Source organism: Osmia lignaria, chromosome 6 (assembly GCF_051020975.1).
Source record: "Osmia lignaria lignaria isolate PbOS001 chromosome 6, iyOsmLign1, whole genome shotgun sequence".
Taxonomy (NCBI): Eukaryota; Metazoa; Arthropoda; class Insecta; order Hymenoptera; family Megachilidae; genus Osmia; species Osmia lignaria.
In genome coordinates, this window is record NC_135037.1 from 7,078,507 (window position 1) to 7,098,130 (window position 19,624).

The window sequence follows — 19,624 nt, forward strand, 5'->3', positions numbered from 1 at the left end:
GCGGAGTCGCGAATGGAATTCTCCGGGTTTAGATATGGAAATATCTCTGATATTTAATAACGGTAAAGCTACGAGACACGATATATAAGAAACGGAGGAGGAAAAAGGAAATGGATAAAACGGATCGGAGCGTATTCGAGCTGAGACGAGCGTGTCCGCGACATCTCCTGACACGACAATACAATAATAATATATAATCGACTGAATCCATTTGGAAGGGCCTAGTCAAATCACTTGTAATTATCACACGATCATACTCGACGCGGTGGCATGTAAATGTTGTTCCATTTCTTTTCACGCTTTTGCAAGATGCTTTCTCATTCATTATTTTCTTTTTGTGACTCTCGGAGGTGGCTCGAGCTCGCAACAGCGAACACGCACGAGACGAAGAACGCTTCTTCGTCGAGAACAACGTTCAACCTTTTGTGTAATATATAATATATATGTGTGTTGTATGCTTGTGTTTGTGTGAAAGCCCGTCGATCTATCATCGAAATTAAAATTATTATTAAAAAGAAGAACAAGAGGACAAAGAAACGATACACGTACCCCGCGTGTTATGTTTTCATGTGTATGAATGTGTTTTCGTGTTTGTATGGGTACTTCGTAGAACAAACGCCTCGCTCGAGCTTCTATCGTTACAACAATTTCATTTTCTCTCTCTATGAATTCTCGTCCACCTCCACGAATGCTCGAGGCGTCGAATTTTCACCCGAAACCCTGACGCGATCGCTCTGGTCAAATATAAAAAGAACAATGATGTTAAAAGAAACAGGTAGGAACCCTCTTGGTGCTCCAATTTTCAGTGCTGATTTTTCAATTAAAAAAGAAGAAAATAAAGAAAGAAGATGAAAAATCTTGACCGGTTCACGCGAAATCCTTTCTCGCGCCAGGATAACGGGTTTATGAGAAAAACAAAAATAACGAAGACCCTTCTCTCCTCGTCCATCTTTCTCTCGCTCTCCCATTTTCTCTCTAAGCTTAAAAAAGAACACATTCCTTATCCATCTCTTCTGACTACAACGATGCTTATTAATTTTATGAGATCAGCCCGGGCACAGAGCACGCGCCATGAACACGTTTCACCACCAATCGTTTTCCAAAGAATATAAAAAAAAAAAAAAGAAAGAAAATCAACTACCTTTCCCTCGATCGAGTTCCCCGATCGTTCGCTCGCACGCGATTCGTGCAAAAATTCGACGAAGAGAAAGAAAAAGAGTGGACAGACAGAGAGAAGAAAGAGACGGCGAAGATTAGAGAACGATTATCTTTTTTTTTTTCTTTTCTTTTCTTTTGCTTCTCTTCGATCATTCTAACGAGACGACGAAAAAAGGTACAAGAGTATCGCTCGGTTATTCGATCTCGAGCAGGAACGATCTCGTCTACAGGTGAGGTATAATATTATATAGGTATAATTTACCGGCGTATAAAAATTGGCGACGCGAAAGTCGAGCCTCGATAGCGAAAAAGTCTCTTTGACCGGGGTCCCGCTCGCTTTTCATAACCGTTTACACGCCTGGTCTACGAAATTAATTAGTATAAGTACGAAACATTGATTAATAACGATTTAACACAGGAAATTTTCAATTTTTCAAGAAACTTTGATTGAAAATATTCTAAATTTCAAACGTGAGTCTCAAATGAATAAAAAAAAAATATATATATATATATTATACTAGTCTTGATTGTTAAAAATTACGCGATTGATAAAACCATGATCTTGTAAACGGTTAATCTGCTCGCGCATAGATTACGGATGCCCAATCAGCTAGGGAAAGACGAAGAGGATAAAAACGTGAAATCGAGGCGTGTCAATACACGTGAGAAGATAGAAAAGAAAGAGAGAGAGAGAGAGAGAGTAGGAATTTAAAAAGTTTATAGAAAATGAAAAGCAAAGTAACAAAATACTGTTGTCCGCGCAACTAGCCACACCCTTTGTATTCCTCGTTTTATGAACAAATATAGAATACTAAAATTAGAAAGTTTTTGAAAAAGAACATCTTTTCAAAATATTCAAAATATATAAAATAAAAAATCTTGGCTTTTGGAAGGAGAACACCGAATTCTCCTTTAAATCACCAAGATCCTTTCTAATAAATTATAAATGTTAATTAATTGAATGACGAAGAATATTGAACGGAAGTGGTTAGATTGAATCGATCGCGCAAGAGCGAGCGATGATCGCGAAATTCGCCCTCTCTAAAACTCTCCAAGTGATATGTGGGGACATCGTTTACGAGGCAAACGCGTCGCTGTTGGTCGAAAAAGTCGTTGGTGTGCTTATCGGCTGGTTTTCTACGCGTTTAGAATCCGTTTACGAATGTTCACCGTGTATCTCCATCTCAAACTGGTAAGCAGAATTTTTTTTTTTTATATATTAAAAAGTACCGGAGTGTACAAGTATGATTTTTTCTGTATCTTTTTCGAAAAAGACCAATTGGCGATCGAGAAGACACGGTGAACATCGACGCGGATGTACAATAATTCCAGAGCGCACATACACAGTTACATAATAAAGAGACACTGTAATTACAAACGCTACACATACATCTCTCGTATTTTTCATGTTGTTTGTTACCTTTCAGCTCGTACGTATTTTCAACATAGCACGCGCTCCTCTCTCTTCTCATAGTAAACGTATATACGCGTCGTATGTATCTACGTACATACGTATTTATATAATATGTATATATATATATATACACATATATATATATATATAATATAATATAATATCTAACATATAATCAGCCCATCTTCTATGCTTTTCCATACCGACGATGCGTGTGCACGTGTTATACATTCTATTGTATAATATGCGATCACAGACACGTGTAATTCGCGATGTATAGCTTTGTCTTCTCTCTTCTCTGTTCATTAGTATTTGTTATTCATTTTGTATTTTTTTATTTTTATTTTTTTATTTTTTTTTTTTTTAATTTTATTTTGTGCCACGCGTTACCTAACATCCTCGTGTACCTTAAACGACTTAATATGGATTTGATTTATTTTAAACAGCCTCTCTCTGTCCACCTCGCATCGTTACGGCCGCGAGGTACAACTGTACCATTTTGCCAACCATCTTTTTGGTCGTCGGAAGGAGCGAACCGATTCACGCGTTTCTAACTCGCGCCCTTCCGTTTCAATAGCTCCTCGTTACGGTAAATAATGCTACACACGAAAGGCATGGAAAAATTCGTTGATAAACTTCTTGGAAAAAAAATCCGCTTCACGACTTTTCTTTTCTTTTGGTTCTACGTCAATTATTTCTTTTATTCGCTTCGCCCCTTCTTGGTCCTTGCCGTAATTTTTCTTTCTTTTTCATAGCCGTCGGTACTTGTTCGCGTTACACCCCGCGTACATGTGACATTCGAAAGAAAATTTTCGCTTGTAAGCTCGTCGAGGACGCCTGCTTTCCGGTTACAACAGAGACAGAGAAATTTGGCCGTACGGGCAGAGCGATCGCGCGCGACGCGTTTTCGTTTTCCGCCTTCCCATTTCTCGGTCGGATCCAACGAGAAAATAAACACAGCCGACGGGGCAATTGCTCGTCTCTACGGGCGCGGGCATCGTGCGCGCACGCAGATCGTCCTACGATCTAAACGTTTGAAATCATCTGTACGCTCGATGGAAACGAAGGTACACTTTGTTTCTTTTCTTCTTCTTCTCACTTTCGTTTACAATTACATACTTTTCTCGTGATGCGATAGTCAATGAAATAAACGAGGTTAAAACCGTATTATAATTATGTACAGCGCGAATCGCGACCATAGCGCGCGAAAGACAACAGTTTTCTTCTTCACATTCGTTCGTACTGTTCCAGCCTCGACCCCTGAACGCGTTAGTCGACCAACGTACCCAGAGGACGAGCGAGGAAAAAAACGAGATCACTGAACGACTTCGGTCATCTCGAATCGTAAACGTTTATTAATAGACTTCTTAATTTATCGTTAACTGCAGCCATCGGCAAATCGTCTCGTTATACAATAGGGGGAAAAAAAAATAAGCAACAGCGAAAACTCGAGTTTTGATCGATAACTAATCGCGAAACAAGCCCGCGCTTTTTCATTATCCAACGCGATCACAAACAATAGACAAAAAGGAAAACGTTTAGAACGGAACGAAAGAAGGAAATAATAAAAGTCGCGATCAAAGTTTAATATCACGGTCTATTGTACGAATGCGAAATACGAAGGATAAATCCAAAGGGAAATACAATTTAAAAAAGCGACTCGCTTTATATTACCAAGTGTTGGGCAAATATTTGAAGGAGGACTGGTAAAAACTGTAACAGATCTGAAACGCTAACGAAACGTGCAAATAACAATTCACTACGATCCTCGCAAAAAATAGAAAAATACGAGTGTCTATTTACAAAACAAACGTTGAAAATCTCTCTCTCTTTCTCTTTCTCTCTTTCTCTCTCTCTCTCTCTCTCTCTCTCTCTCTCTTCCATCTTCAATGCTTAATTCCACTTCCGTCTCTCTTTCTCTCTCGCGTGTCTTCTCCTCCCCGCCAGGGGTGTCGAAAGTGAAAAAAGAAAACGCGTTCAATAAGAAGAACGGTGCGAAACTTTTGGAAATTCTGTAAATTCCTCCGCGTGTCCGATGATTCACGCATCTCGCAGCCTCGTTTCCTTGTTTCCAAACTTCTTCTCCGTTCGATCGATCGTGCCGACTCGTCGCAAAGATGTCTGTCGTCGAGTAATAACAAACAGCATCGTCTTGAATCAAAGGAGACACTCGAACGTATATTTTCGGCCGGTTTTCTTCTTCGTTGACGCGCTCGCTCGCGCGATACGGGTGTTTTATAATTGGTAACGCGAACTCCTTCTGTATTATATGTACGGATGGATGGATTTATTGATTGATTGTGTATGAATATTGATTGAATATGTGTCCACCGTGTGAGAATACGGTTCTTGTTATTATATGCTGCGTGAGAATCGGTGTCGCGTTCGTTCGTTCGTTTCCTCTCTGTGTCTGATGTATGCAGAGTCCGCGTGAGACGATCACGACCACGACCACGATGACTCGCGAATTCGTTGCGCGCGAGCTACACGATAAAATAAACCGACGATAAAACTGACAGACAGCAAGTAGACGAAGGAGCGACGACGACAGGCTTCGCTTAGGTCATATATCGCATCACAGCGCGGAGCGCGTACAACAGCTCCGCTTGCATACGTGCCTCCAAGATCATCAGATTCACGTGGACCTGAAACGAACAAAACAGATCCTTGATAAATAAATCCTACAAAGCTAATTATAATACTGATGAAATATAACAAGTCTGAAAACCTTGAAAAGTACCCTGGTCCTTCACCTCTTTATAAAAATTAAAAAAAACAATGAAAGATGGAAATTCATAAAATGAAAGACACTTAATCTGGTCCCACGATATGACAAGCGTCTCAATATTTACAGTGGCTACGTTAAAAAATAAGTGTATTATTATACAATGTTTATGAATTCAGCTACCTGTAATTAAAGCCAAATGATTACACGTGAAACGAGGAAACGTGTAGAAAAAAAAGAAGAAACATAGCGGAATTGTATGCAAATAGTCTGGTACGTAACTGGTACGCGATTACGTAATCTTGTTAAAAATCGACGGGGCAGAATGAGGGAAACGATAAACAGACTACGTAAGAAGATACCGTGTGCAGTCTGAGTAATCGAATGGATAGCTATACCAACCTTTTCGCTGTGCTTGAACTCCCTCATGACGCGATCGTAATCCCTTTTGGTGACACGTTCCGGATAACAGACGGCGCTCTTTATAAAAGTCTTGAGGCTTCGTTCGAGCAGCTGATTCACCTCGTTGTAATCGTAATCGTCGTGTCTGATGCCGAACATACATTGAATGTAATTCCAGATGGCCCGTCTGAACCGGGAGGTGTCAACTTTGCTGTGCGTGCCCATCGTGTAATACGTAAGATTGTAGGCTGTCTTGAATTTGTCGTCCAGCAGATTACCAACGTCGTTGTACAGACGATTGACCAACGAGTAACCGTGATCGTCCCAAGAATAGTCCTGCACGCGGAAAGTCGGTATGTCGTTCAGTTGGCCTCGCTGAAACAACGAAAGATGAAAATTTATAGTTTGATTTTACTACGATTCCTTCTAAATGAAATTAATCGGGTTAGCGTGTATGGTTAAGCGCGTTCGATTCGACGAGACACGTGTCGAACGACCGTAAATATTCATGGGTACCGTGGTGGAAACGGTAATCGAATCGATGGAACTTAAATATTCATCGGCGAGCTTCGCGAGTTGCCTTGAAATACACTTTCGAATCTGGCTTCTGGAAAAATGTAAACGCCAGCTCGATTCTCAGCGGTGTTGAATTTATCGCGGTGTAGCTTACCTTGGCGAAGTCCTGATAAATGAAGGTGGGATCCTCGATGAAATGACCAATGTCAGAGTCGAGGACCGAGCTACTCCTCTGCGGCGCAGCTGCCAGCTCCGCTGACTGTGTCTCCACAGTTTCGAATCTCTTCGACAGTTCTTCCTGCGTGATCTGATACGATTCAGACTTCTCTGATAAACGTTTCATACGCTCCATCAGGGCTTCGACGCCGACCTCCTGCTCGCCGACTATGCTCGGTGAGGACGGTGGCGACGGCATGTTTTCTGCACAGATTGCAATGGTATCTTGTTAGCAGAGATCCTACTCAAATTGGAAGATCTTCAATTCAACCTGACGTTTCATCAACATTACACAGCTTCATCAAATCAAGGTACTCTATCCTATACCTGACCCTTAACGTACACCCCTCAAGACTAATTGCATCCATCAAATTTATCTTCCATTAAATTTCAAATACCTAACACAGACCCCTCTCTCTTTTGCTAAATTCCTGCGTGTTCTCAAACAGTATTTTATGTCCCCGCAGTCATCTGCTGTTCTCCTGCTGATCTCACGTATTCCAATCTGATGCACTTGTTCATCGTGTTCTCTGCTGATCATCTATCCAATTAAAAAAGCAGCTGATTGATGATCAATGAGCACGATGTACACGACGATTGTACTGTCCGGTATGAATGATGAATGAGTGTTGGTTTCATGAAATTGCAGCTAAGAGAAAGGCCTAATTTCAATAGTTCAGTATCAGAATGTCCTTAGACTTTTGATGAAGCTCCAATGCTGAAGAAACTCGATATAAAACCGATATCTTCGGACATTATTAAGTATGGTTTAATAATTAAGCAAATTATAAGAATATTAATAGCGTCGATGAGATTTTTAACCATCACCAATTTTACTGCTCGGGAAATGAAAATAATAAGCGTTGCTAATTTACTGAAATCATTAGTAATGATAAGGAATAGGACTCGTTTAAATTGGATCCTTTAATTAGGATCATTAATATTATATTGATGTTTGAATTTCAACGTGAAACTTACCAGTCTTGCCATCGCCATTGGGAATCTTCTTGGGACTACTGGAAATCTTGTCTTTGGCAGTTGGTACATTATTGCTATTATCCTGGACGTTCTCTTTGTAATGGTGTCCAGCTACGTTGTCCAGTTCCTCGTTGATCCCGCAGGAAAAGACGAAAGACGAAAGGGAGTGAAAGTGGGCCAATAGAACTATCGCGTGAACGACTTCGGCTAAGGACCAACTGTCCGCGCCTTTGGTCAGTTTCTGTAAATTGAAAATACCAATTTATTAAAATTATCTTACAATTAATGGTCGAAAGGAAAGATCTTGATTCGAAGATAACGAACCTCTATGTGCGTTTTGTTCAATAGCCACGGCCTATGGGCTAGGATCTTGTTAATCTCATAGAGATCTTGCAATTTTCCTGGAATCGATTTCAACCCTTGGAGCCAAGACGGATCGCCGCCTTGAAGAAGGAACTCTCCCTTCTGTAGGTTTATAAGATAGCTGCATTGATGCCTACCAGCGGCCTGCAAACAAACCGTTAAACCCTTTTAAATAAATTACCGCTCTCAGTAAATATTTTCTAGCTTTTCAATTCATTATTTTCTAACTCTTTAGAATCGACGACGCTTATGCAATCTAGCGTCGAACCGAAAATCGCTTCGTTTAATCCGTTACGCAAGTTCGTAAGTCTTCTAACGGTAGTCTTTTACCTCGCAAGTAGATTATATCATCGATGAGCAAACACGAGCGATACAGTGGCAATTTGCTAAACGGTACTCGATGGAGTAAACAATCGACGAAAAAGAAAAGGGGTAGAGAGAAAAGAGACAAATCGGAAACGACGCAACGTATCGAGGCGGAAATTGAACGAAGCGTTTTCACTTCCTGAAAAATGGAAGAATATTCGAGGAAAATACGTAGAAACGAAGGAACACGGTTCGAGAGAAAGCATAGCCGTTCGAGCGGAATAGTGGAATGAAACGAAACGAAACGAAACGAAACTAAGTCCGAAATTAATCGCGAACGGAGTGGGGCGTAAAACGCGGGAAAAGATGGAGTCCCGACACTGCTGGGATCCTCTTAATGGTTTGTTTTGAACGTCGTTGAAATTACATCAGAAATTCAAATGCCGGCAAGAAGTAGGCGGAAAGAGGTGGAGAATAGGTTGAAGAAAGGGGAAAATGATGGAGGGGGAATTAGAAATGAAGCGCGTAAACAAGACACGTGTTTACCATGCGAGGCCGCAGATCGATCGACTCGAGAGTCGTGATAAGCGATAAGAGAGAAGTCTGCAAACACGCGGACTACTAAAATGGAGAACGAACCCTCTGGATGGCATTAGAAAAAGAAGGATAGAACGAAATGTGCTGGTAGACGTACAGAAGAAACGGGGAAAACAAGGAGAACACGAACGATGGAAAATGTGGTATGCATACCTATGAGAATCTGATTGTATGTACATAATCAGTTTTCTGTATCTCCTTTCCTTTTGTTTTTCACTGACAACGAGTCTTATTGTAACAATGTACTTAGACGATTTACAATTGTATATTTTTAAAAAGCAAAAATTTGGAAAAGAGAAATTCTAATGAACATCCATACAGCGAATGAATTTTTAATTGAATGCAATCGAAAAAAATTTCTTAATGAAATTCTGAAAGTATTTCTTTCTCCCTTTGAATGATAGGTGGCAACACGTCGAAAATAACACTGAGATATGTAATTTCGAATTCGAAAGAGCAGGTGACGATAGGTGTGCCACGTGTGACTTAGTAAAAAATCGCTATCCTTTACAAGAAACGTGACAAACACCTGTTTTCCCTGATACGAGAAATTGCGGTACGATCCGCGAATCTCAATCCAGCCAAAGTCGTAAACAGCGCAAGAGGGGAGCGTGCATGCCTTGCACACAAGTTAGTATGTTTACCGGTAGAAAAGCTGTTTTTCCAGATATCTTATCGTTTTATCGAACCCCACCGTGTACCAAGCGGCAATCATTCTCTTCCGTCCGTTCTTCGTCAACTCGATGCTTTCTAGCCTCGCCCCACCTCTCTTCGTGCTTTTATCACCCTCGATAAAGCGTTTTCGGCCGATCGTTTGAAAAGGAAGATATTTCGACCATCGACTGGCAACGCGTCAGGAGTCTCGATATCTTCTACCACGACATATGACTTTTCAAACAGATCAATTTTATTAACCCTTTTGTTGGAGAACTGTATTTCCAAAATTGTAGAAATTATTCAATTAACATTGAATATCCGACCCAGCAGCGGAAAAGAAACCCGTCCATAACGAAAGGGTTCAGTGACAATGATCATAAATGATTACGCGATCCAATTACCAAATTGTCTGCTCATAATTGGAGATCGCGAGAAGCTTGTTACGACTTCCTATCATCGTTCGGTATCTTTCATACCAGGAAGTCGTAGCCTCGATATAATATCCTGTTTACCGACCTTGTAAGTGCAGCCACCCCACCCCCTATTAACCGACCCAATTTCATTTACAATAGATTCATCGCGATCCCTCTGATTATCAGTTAATTTTCCGGTAATTATTTTTCACGAACAGGCGATTCCATGACGAAGAACGTGTCGTTACGAAACCCGTTGCACTTACTCGGTTTCCTGATAATCTTTGGCCCAACGACCCGTGCGACACGGCCGAGGGACGAGCGAGTAACTGGAGAAAAGGAACCGTGACGATAATCGGTAGGAAAAAGAATGCTTCTTGCGTTTCTCTGACCGACGATAATCGTGTTTCAGGTTCAAAATTAACGCTCGCTCGATATTGCACGTGGAAAACAACATCTATCAAAAATAATCACGGTTTTTCTTATTTTAGGCCGTCGAGCGCAACTCAATTGCTCATCTTTTCGAAGAAATAAAAATTGCATCCAACGTGTTGAACATTGAAACTTCTTGCGGCAACCTTAATTCAATTTCATTTATTGCAAATTAATAACCGTTAGCCAGCTGGCAGATAAAATAGCGAAAAGGTCCGCTGTCAGCAAAGAATTTTACCGTTTTCCATGACAGCCAGCTGGTATTTATCGCAAGACGGAAAAACTAGCAGCCATTACGGCGTATTAGATAAAGAGAAAAAGCGGCCGTGCACTCACCATAATGGCGATAAGATGCCTGTAGTCGTAAGGAAGCGGTCCATCGCCCCTCAGGATGAAATGTTGGGTACGGAGGAAGTGTTCCAAGTACGAGGGATGCGAGGCCATCACCCTGGAGACATGATCCAGCCTGTTGTTCTGGAGGAACGCATCCATCAACAGAATATGAGTCTGTAACGAGAAAAACATAGGGAAGAGTGATTAGCCAAATTGTATTAACACCAGGAAACAAATGGATTCAATTTCAGGGAACAGTGTACTTGATCGACAAGGTTAGTGTTTTACTTAACAGCAGAATCTCTAACTTACACTAATTTATTTTTTATTTATTTACTAAACAGGAATAAACCGTATAAACTAATGAAAATTTCTAAGTATAAATCTGGTGTAGGAGATTGATTCTAAATAGCTGTAGGTCTGGACTAACAATAAGTTTTCGAAATGACTGGAGAAGAAAAACAGGCGACAATGGCGATTTCCAATAATGACTCCTGCTCTTCCGATGCTAATTTCATAAACGCTCATTATCGTGCCGCGGCCCAAAGCGATACGTTGTCGAAATGGATCGTATTAATCGCGTTAATGACACAGTCGCCGAGACAGAGAAAACAGGGTCACTCGAAAGCGATCCTCGAAATCAGGTGTTCGAGTTGCATCATCCCGAGAAACGATTCTGTTTCAACTCTGATAGTAACTGTGTTAATGGTTATTACGTATTATAGCGTGGAAATATTACGATGGAAAGTCATCAGGCTGATAGACGTATCAGTGACGAGGAACGGTCGCTTGCGGAACGTCTCTAAACTTAGAATCCTAACATAGCGGCCGTACGAGGAACACCCTTTCCGACTCTTTGGTAAAGGGGACTAACTCCTACCACTGGTTATATGTGTTTCAAACGTGTGTCTCCTTCATTTGCTTTTTTATCTTCCCTCTGACTTGATATTTTCTCCCGTAACGACTGGTGTAATTTGAACGACCAACTACAGGAAGTTCTCACGGAACGGTGGCTTTAAGAGCCAACGAATTTCTTCAACGTCTGACTAATAGCGGACGGATAGATTTATTGGTTAAAGATAATATCTAAGAGGGCACCAGCTTTGAAGAAATACAACAATAATAGTTTCTTGGATAGACGAGATTTAGAACTGTAATTAGTCTCGGAACCTTTGTTCCAAGTCTTCCTTTGACCCGTTGCCTATGTAGGTAAATAATAATATCTAGCTACTATTATCACTGTCCTAAGAATGATTTTTGATGGCAATTTAATCAAAATTTGTTCAATCGAAATTGACAAAAAAATAAGGACGAAGTTTCGAAGTTACTTTTCAATCGATATTGTTTTCCTTCGATCGCGGACAGCGAGGCAGCGTTCAGACACGATCGCGCAACTCTACGAGCACAATATTAATGAGAACAGTTACCTTGTGGCAGGTCGACGACCCGTGCGTACAAATTAAACGGGAAAGGCATTTCACTCGGACTGTAGCTTTCGCCGCGCCGGGAATATCAATTTTCTTCTGGTCGATCCGTCAACGACGGCGGAGCAGGATTAGGGGCGTGGGTGAAGCGCTTCGCTCGTGAACCAACCTTCCGACGCGACGATCAAAAATATCAAAGGGACTGGTGTGTGACGAAACCCCACAACCATTCGCCGCGTCTGTTAATCTTGTCGGTAGACAAGTTTCCCAACAGCGAGCGAACGTGCGAGGCTAACTTGAACGTTTCCACGAAAATAAAGCTTACACTCTCGAACGCGCGACTTTTCAATGACGAGCTTTTAACGACGTTCATCGTTCGAAATCGCTTATCTGCGAATTTATATGGAAATGGAGAGACATTATCTAATAACGTATTACGAAATGCCCGGGACTAAACGTGGAATTAATATTGATCCTGCATGATAACGATCGCGAGACTGAAACACGTGCTACCGTTCGCTCGTGCATAAACTATCGCTCTATATTACAGTTTCTCCAAAGTGGACGCGTTTCTTCGTATAATAAAATAAAAGTCGCCACCTAACCACCGAGGTATTTAGGATAGAAAAAAATAAGAAACAGAAACCGATAAGATGAAAGTAGGGTGGACTTATTGTTAGTCATCGGAACTCCGTACGTTTCAACTTCAAAGTGACACGACGGACGGCTTATCGGTATTTTATTTCCATGGTCATCATCTGGTCGAACTTTCTCGATAACGAGTCGATCCTCGATGAAAATGATCAATCGCTGTCCATGGTGATACGAAAAGACGGGTAAACAAAATTTGGCGGGAATTGGTGGACCATCGATTCGAATACCGAAATTGGACAATTAGAAAGAATGTTTCATCGGAGATCGATCGAAGTTGATGGGAAAAGAATGAAATGCGAAACGTGGTCAGAGACGATCAGCTGGCTCGGTGACTTAAAAATACCGAAACGCGTCATCAACGACAAAATGCATTACTCAATTAACCCGTACGCGGGATTTGGCAAGATCCCTCTCGTCGGATTGTCCCGGCGAAGCCCTCGAAAACCGTGGCCAGCACGCGAGAGAGCAGGCTCCTTCTTCCGAGAACTCTTTTTCTTTTGGCAAAAGCTTCTGGCAACGAGCCCAACTCTCCGAGACTTGGTGGCGAGGCTTGCGCGTCTTCTTCTGGGGTCTTTGCTGTTTCACCAGAACGCTTCGTCTTCCTTCTTCCTATGTCCCTCCTCTCCATTCCTGTATTACGAACGGAATTTTCCCGTGGACGCGCGACAATCCTTGCTCTCCTTGTTTTCCACCCGCGATATCCAAACAAACGATCCACCCTCCTGAACGATATTTTCGGCCCACGCCATATGGTGTTTTCCATGTGTTTTTCCATTGGTTGTTAAAACGACATTATCCTTGACAGTGATGACGATCTCGTTTAGAGAAACGATTTCGATCCGATCGTTAGGAAATTTCAATGCCTTTTCTGCGCCCGACCTCCTTTCCGAGATACCAGAATTCGAAGGTAACGATAAGTCGAACAACCTTATCGGGAAGCTAAATGCAACCTGGATAAAGGGGCCATTAATGCCTCCTTATTGCCACACACATCTTTCGTTGATTTTTGAAAGCTACGACGAACGAGAACATTCGTCATTTATTATACTGTAAAATCGAAGTAAACATCAAGGCTTTACTGGTCAATTCAATCGATACTATAAATATATTCGTAGCCGATGACGTATGCTCTGATACAGATGTTTATAATTTCTTTTACGCTTATCGCAGTTTCGAACAATAAACGATATCTCAGGCAAATGTATTGAATCTTATCCTCTTAATTACGTTTCATCGAATCTATGACTCGTGTAATTTTACGTGTTAATTTAATGTAAAATTATATTTGAGAGAAATGAAGTAAAGAATGAAATAAAAAGATAATCACCATTTATATCGACACCTACAAATAGATTCGTTTCTAATTTCAAAAGAATGATAAAATCAGATAAATGACTGAACCACGAGCAACAAAGTGTTAATAAAACGCAAACCAAGTTCTCTTTGAAAGCATCGTTGCCAGATAGAATCATTACCATAGAATCATTACCGTTCAATCGGTGATAAATCCTCCTAAGCATACATACACCTGAGGCTGTAAAATGTTTTCCTATTCCATCAAAAATGAACGTCTAAAGGCCGTATAAACCAAGAATACGATCGTTGCGAGCATCCGAACGAAAGCTCATTAGGCGAACAACGTAAATAGGCGGGCTTAAACGTGCAACACAAATAGCGATGTCGCGATCGACGATATGCAAGCCTCTAATTATAATCGCGAGACCGGTCTTCTCTCGCTTTCGTACCTCTTCAAGGGAAACGCGAGAGGAAAAGCGTATTGTTGCTCCGTGTCGTCGTCACCGTCGCCAAAAGAAACTCGCTAGCTCGCTCGCGTGTGCACGACAAACGAGATTAACTGACAAAAATATCCCCGGTTAATGCCAGCTACGTGGGCGTTCGTACGCACGTGTAAACGTGTTCCAAACCAACGACGCACCTGGTGCGTCCTATACTATCCGTATAATGACGCATCATGTGCGTCTTGTACTGTCCAAACGATGACGCACCATGTGCGTTTAATATGGAATAATTAATTATACCTTTCAATTCTGATAGGAAAATGAACAATGTATAAATGGAATTTATTTACTTTTACAAATATATGAAAAAGATAACGTAACAGCACGTCACAGCCAGTTACGAATGTGGCGTTCATGAAAAACAGCTCGTGACGCATACGTGACATGTAATATTCGCGGATCACGTTTATCGAGAAAATTCGTTCCATTTCTTCCGCTAGCAATTTTCGAGGCGGCAACGATTACGAGAGTAACTCGCGTAACCCGTTATATTACATCGAACAGTTTTATCGTGTTTTCGCAACCACCAACCGGTAAAGCAAACGTTTTTTCTTTACTACTTTTTTTTATTTTCTTGTTCGCGATAAAGCTACAAGGATAGAGAGCCTTTCTCCAATGGAAGCTTAATTGGCTATACAGTGAAAATTTAATTACCGTCAATATCGCGACTCACTGATCCAACGGATTTATTAGGAGCACGTTAAAAGGGGTATATAGCAGCAGACGTGTTAAATATCACTTTTCCTAAAATAACTTTTTTCTAATGTTACACTGTATGATATTTCCCACACATTTAGAAGCTTTTTATATATCATCTTACGAGTGTATTATTCAACTTCGTGTCCCATTACAACGAAGAGACGTCTCAGAAAAGATTATAAAAGCTAACTATGCAGAGAAAAAGTGGTCACGAAGCAAAAACGGTCGAAAATGTTTCGCCAAGTGTGATTAATTATTGAACACGTCGAATGACGAGGCAATAGCAGATGGAAGCGTGCGTTTCCGGGGCGCTTTAAAAACGCGAAGGGACAGACGAAAATTGCGTCATTGGAAACAGATGTAGGAGCGGAGATTCAAAAGGGAGCACAAAGAAGCTCGTAAAGCTGCGGCCAGTGAACGATACGAACAAAGGGAATTTAAGTTCTCCTCGTGTGACGAGGGAGGATCGAAAAACTCGACCTAATTTTCTTCAAACGCCACGCGCCTTTACTTTTTTCTTTCACTTCCTAACTTCTCTAGCATATTAATCATAACTCTTCTGTTGTTCAAATAATTTCCTGATAACGTTAACACATTAATTTTCTTAATTATTCTAATTATAATGCTACGCGATTATTCGAACCGTGCTAATTAATTTGTTAAACGATATTCCATGCATATCTATTTCCAAATGATTAAGAAATGAAAAATGAGAAACATTTTCACACACATATACAGTTAAACAGCCCAGCTTCCAGAAACGTATAAGGAAAAACTTCTTCAAGTTTCCTTACACCGGTACGTTAAAAAACTCTCGGGTAAAGAGTTGAGATACTCTTTTGCAACTTCTGTTCCGAAACGATGTAAGCAACTTTCTTACTTTTTCTTGGGTAAGTATCACGAACATCTATAATCAAACTTTTTCCAACTTCTCCGTGTTGGAGGAAATTTGAAACGAGAGAAAAATTAGGTGTTGAGAGAACCACGATCGCGGTTTCAACGTTCTTCTAATTTTCTAGGAAAAGTACCTTTTCCAGCGATCGTGTTGAAAAACACAGGTGTTTTCATAGGATAATTAAAAAATGATTCCAGTTGTGAAAAAAGCATGGAGAGCGAATGAATAACGAACAACATTCGAGCCAGCCAACAGGGTAATACACCCGAGAAGTCGATTACAAGGAACCTTGTACCATATTATTCCGTGTATATCACTCCTACGCATAAGTAGCGCGTGGTCAGCCAGCAGTGGCGTTTCTTTCAACCTGAATCTTAATAGCATCTGTGCTTCTTTAAAAGAGGTCTAATAAAACAGCCAACCGAGAATCGTTTCGACGTTTTCTATCAACAAACGCGAAAACGTGTGGCTTTCCCGCGGCTGATCCTCGAGGTAAATCCAGCGAGAAAAAATAAATTATTCAAAGGTGTAAATTATTCTCGACCGTTTCTTCGAGATTTATGTACATTTCGTAATGTTATGACGGTTAATCGTTTCTCTGTTCAGCGTCATAAAAAAGCGAACGAGTTCAGAAGAACTGAATTGTATTTTAAGAACCTTTTCAAAAATTTATGATTTGTATACATATAAAATCTTACGATAGCTGAATATCCACGTGGTTAGAATACGTTTAGAGTAGGGCGCGGGGATTCGAGGATCGTTGACCCGCGAAAACGCTCGAGAAGAGAAAATAACTTTGTCCCAGCGCAGCAAGTGAAGTGTCAATTATCAACGTGGGACATAAAGGAGAATTGGGCTTGCTGACTAAATAACCGAGGATAGCAGGAGGCTCGTAAGAAGCGGAAGAGGACGATAGAATAATATCGTTGTCGCGCTACCCACGTCCTCCATTAATCGCAATCGTTTACAGAGATACGGCATAATTAAGATCGACGATTAACGTTGCACTCTCCCTGTTTCGTGTACCACTAACTGAGCGCTCTTTATTCCCTTATTTACGATCTAAGTTTGTAAATATTCTAAACTAAATTAATTTTCACTTACCGATTTAATAAAAATGGTATTAAAATGAAATAACAAGACAGCAACAGGTCGTTTATAAAATTTCGAAGAAGATCATTCGAATACGACTAGTATCGCGTTGTTTGCACTTGTTTGGCCACCTTCGAATTTCACCAGAACCAGAGAATAAGAAATATAAAATAGAATTTTGCTGCCTGGATAGACGGGGGGAAAGCGCTTTTATAGAGTTCGCATCCTTTTAAAGCTGCTTATCTTTATTCGAAGCGAGTACAGGCCTAACTCTGTCGGACCGAGAGGCACTTGTTTGCCTGGCCTAAAACAACATCTCCTCGAGCATGCGGCTCGAGTGTCACTGGCCTTATCGCGCGCGTGTGACCGCCAGGCGTCACGAATTCGCACAAACATATCGAAAATCGGTCGCTGTGCTTCTCATTGAAAAATCGAGGAAACGGGTTTCGTTTCCGATACAATGTGACGCAATCCCCCACAGAGATACTCCGAAGCTTTCAAATCCAGGGAATTTAACGTGGTCACTAGAGAAACACCAGTTTACTCGTCGCCCGAGAGAGAGGGAAATATCAAACGGGATATTACAGTTACTGAAAAAAGTGACCTCGAATTGATATTGTTAATTTTAACTTGTTTGATTAGTGTGTCGAAGTAAAGTATTTACGTTTCAAAAACGAGCATTGCAAATTAAATTTGATCAAATTTTTTTCACTTCCAAGGATTTTGTTAACTATGACCTTTTGGATGGAGAGACTGTAACGTGCTAACGAGCAAAGACCACACGTGCCAGAGAATAATAGCTCACTTCTACTTGAAAATGATCCAAGTTAGCAGATTTTCTACTTAAGAGATCATCACCGATGCTCTAAATATAATTCAATCAAATTATTAAAATCTAAGATGAGAATGAACAGATTCCAAATATCATTGATATTCAACTCTAATTTGAAATAGAAAATCGAAGGATTAGATTAAAAATTTGATGCACATTGTTTATTTTACCGTGTCAATCAACGCGTTGAACAGCTTTCTTGTTTGTTAGACTATCGAATTTCGAATACAATGGTGGAGGCCCAAGGACCGCGAGAAAGAAATCAACCGCTTGGCTTATCTTGTTTTCGATTGGACTTGAAGGCCGCCGCGTGTTCCCGCCTCGCATACTCGTTTAAAGCTGAGCAAAAATAGTTCGCGATTCCAAACAATTGGGCCATCGTGTCGCGGCTGGTTATTTCGGAGAGTCGATCAAACATTGGATAATACCATCAGGCGGGAAGCTAAAATTATTCCGGGATACCTAAACACAACTCTCGAACCGATGGCAGACTGAAGAGAACGCGGAAGATCTCAACGCAAAGTTAGCACGTGTAGCTCGAATTAATTTATTAAACTTGGGGCAAGGCTGACGAGTCGTTGCTCTTCCAAGGCACAGTTATTTTAGACATTTTTCAAATCTTCCCTGATTTTTTCAATGAAATAAGGCATATATGGTCAGGCATGTAACAGAATCTACTTAAAATTATGAATTACGTAAAAATACCTTAATTTTCCAAATTTAACCGTCGCCATCGATAGATACTATCCGGTTAAACGAAAAAATCAACAGGAAGCTGCAGAAATCCAGTTCGAGTCACGCGAGTCCGCGGTTACCCTCGGCCGACGTATCGATACGGTATCGAGATGAAACGAGAGCTCAAGGTCGCGTTGACTAAAATCCGATAACATCGCTTTGGACAACGATCACCAGACGCCTTGTGATCGATGAAACAACAGAGAAAGAAAATGGCGAGCAGCGCCGAAGTGAAACGGGAGAAAACAAACTCGCTTTGAAAATACGGGAACATGAGGCGCGAACAGTACAGAAAGAAGAGAAAGAGAGAGAAAAAGGGAGAGAGAAAGAGAGAAATCAGAGAACACGACCTGGAGAACAAAGGAAAGCTTTCGCGAGTTCGATGCTCCTTTCTTATCAGCGGATGAGGTTGTTACAACTAAGCCTGTCCGTGTTCTGATTGGTCTACTTAAACCTCGACGTCACCGTATCGATTGTTACACCATGTGATAACAATTGTCTTCCTTCTTGTTATTTCGTTTTCCCTTGTTTCTCCTTCGATGTGTATATCAATTCCCACTGAATTGCATCGAACTTGTCGCAGCGTGTGACTCTAACACATATTCACGACAGCAGTCGATTGGCTGCAATCCCTCCTTCGCGTGCCCCTCGCCAATTGGCTCTCCTGCGTGAATATGTGTTAGTGTCACACGCCGCGACAAGTTCGATGAAACTCATCGTCAATGTACGCATTAAGCTACATCCTTCTTCACGTTTTCTGTCAGCTTGTCTCGTAGCTTCTATCCGAATGGCTAAGTCACACTTGACACTTTCTATGGCTGTGTTTCCGAACAGCCCCCCCAAAATTGAGAACTCAGGTTCGATATATAACCTAAATTGACTACAAGAAACCGATTAAAGTTGGTTTCAGAACTGGATGTCTTACCGTTTTTGAGATATCGTGGTAAGGTTAGGTTAAGTTGGGTTGGGTATGCGCAGTATCGA

At 41.0% G+C, this 19,624-nt stretch overlaps 1 protein-coding gene across 3 annotated transcripts in view; it reads right to left on the minus strand.

Annotated features, from left to right (window-relative positions):
• Positions 1-1,109: 1,109 nt before the first annotated feature.
• Sesn (Sestrin) overlaps positions 1,110-19,624 on the minus strand; it is a 117,358-nt gene continuing 98,843 nt past the window's right edge. For 2 of the 3 annotated variants that reach the window (XM_034317924.2, XM_034317925.2), the window contains exons 7-12: positions 10,514-10,684; positions 7,734-7,937; positions 7,410-7,650; positions 6,370-6,635; positions 5,700-6,074; positions 1,110-5,217 (exon numbers count right to left, since the gene is read on the minus strand). In XM_034317924.2, coding sequence (XP_034173815.1) covers positions 5,131-5,217; positions 5,700-6,074; positions 6,370-6,635; positions 7,410-7,650; positions 7,734-7,937; positions 10,514-10,684 — 1,344 coding nt within the window. In that variant the 3' untranslated portion in view covers positions 1,110-5,130. The remainder of the gene's footprint in view (positions 5,218-5,699; positions 6,075-6,369; positions 6,636-7,409; positions 7,651-7,733; positions 7,938-10,513; positions 10,685-19,624) is intronic. The other variant, XM_034317926.2, reaches the window with a different exon arrangement.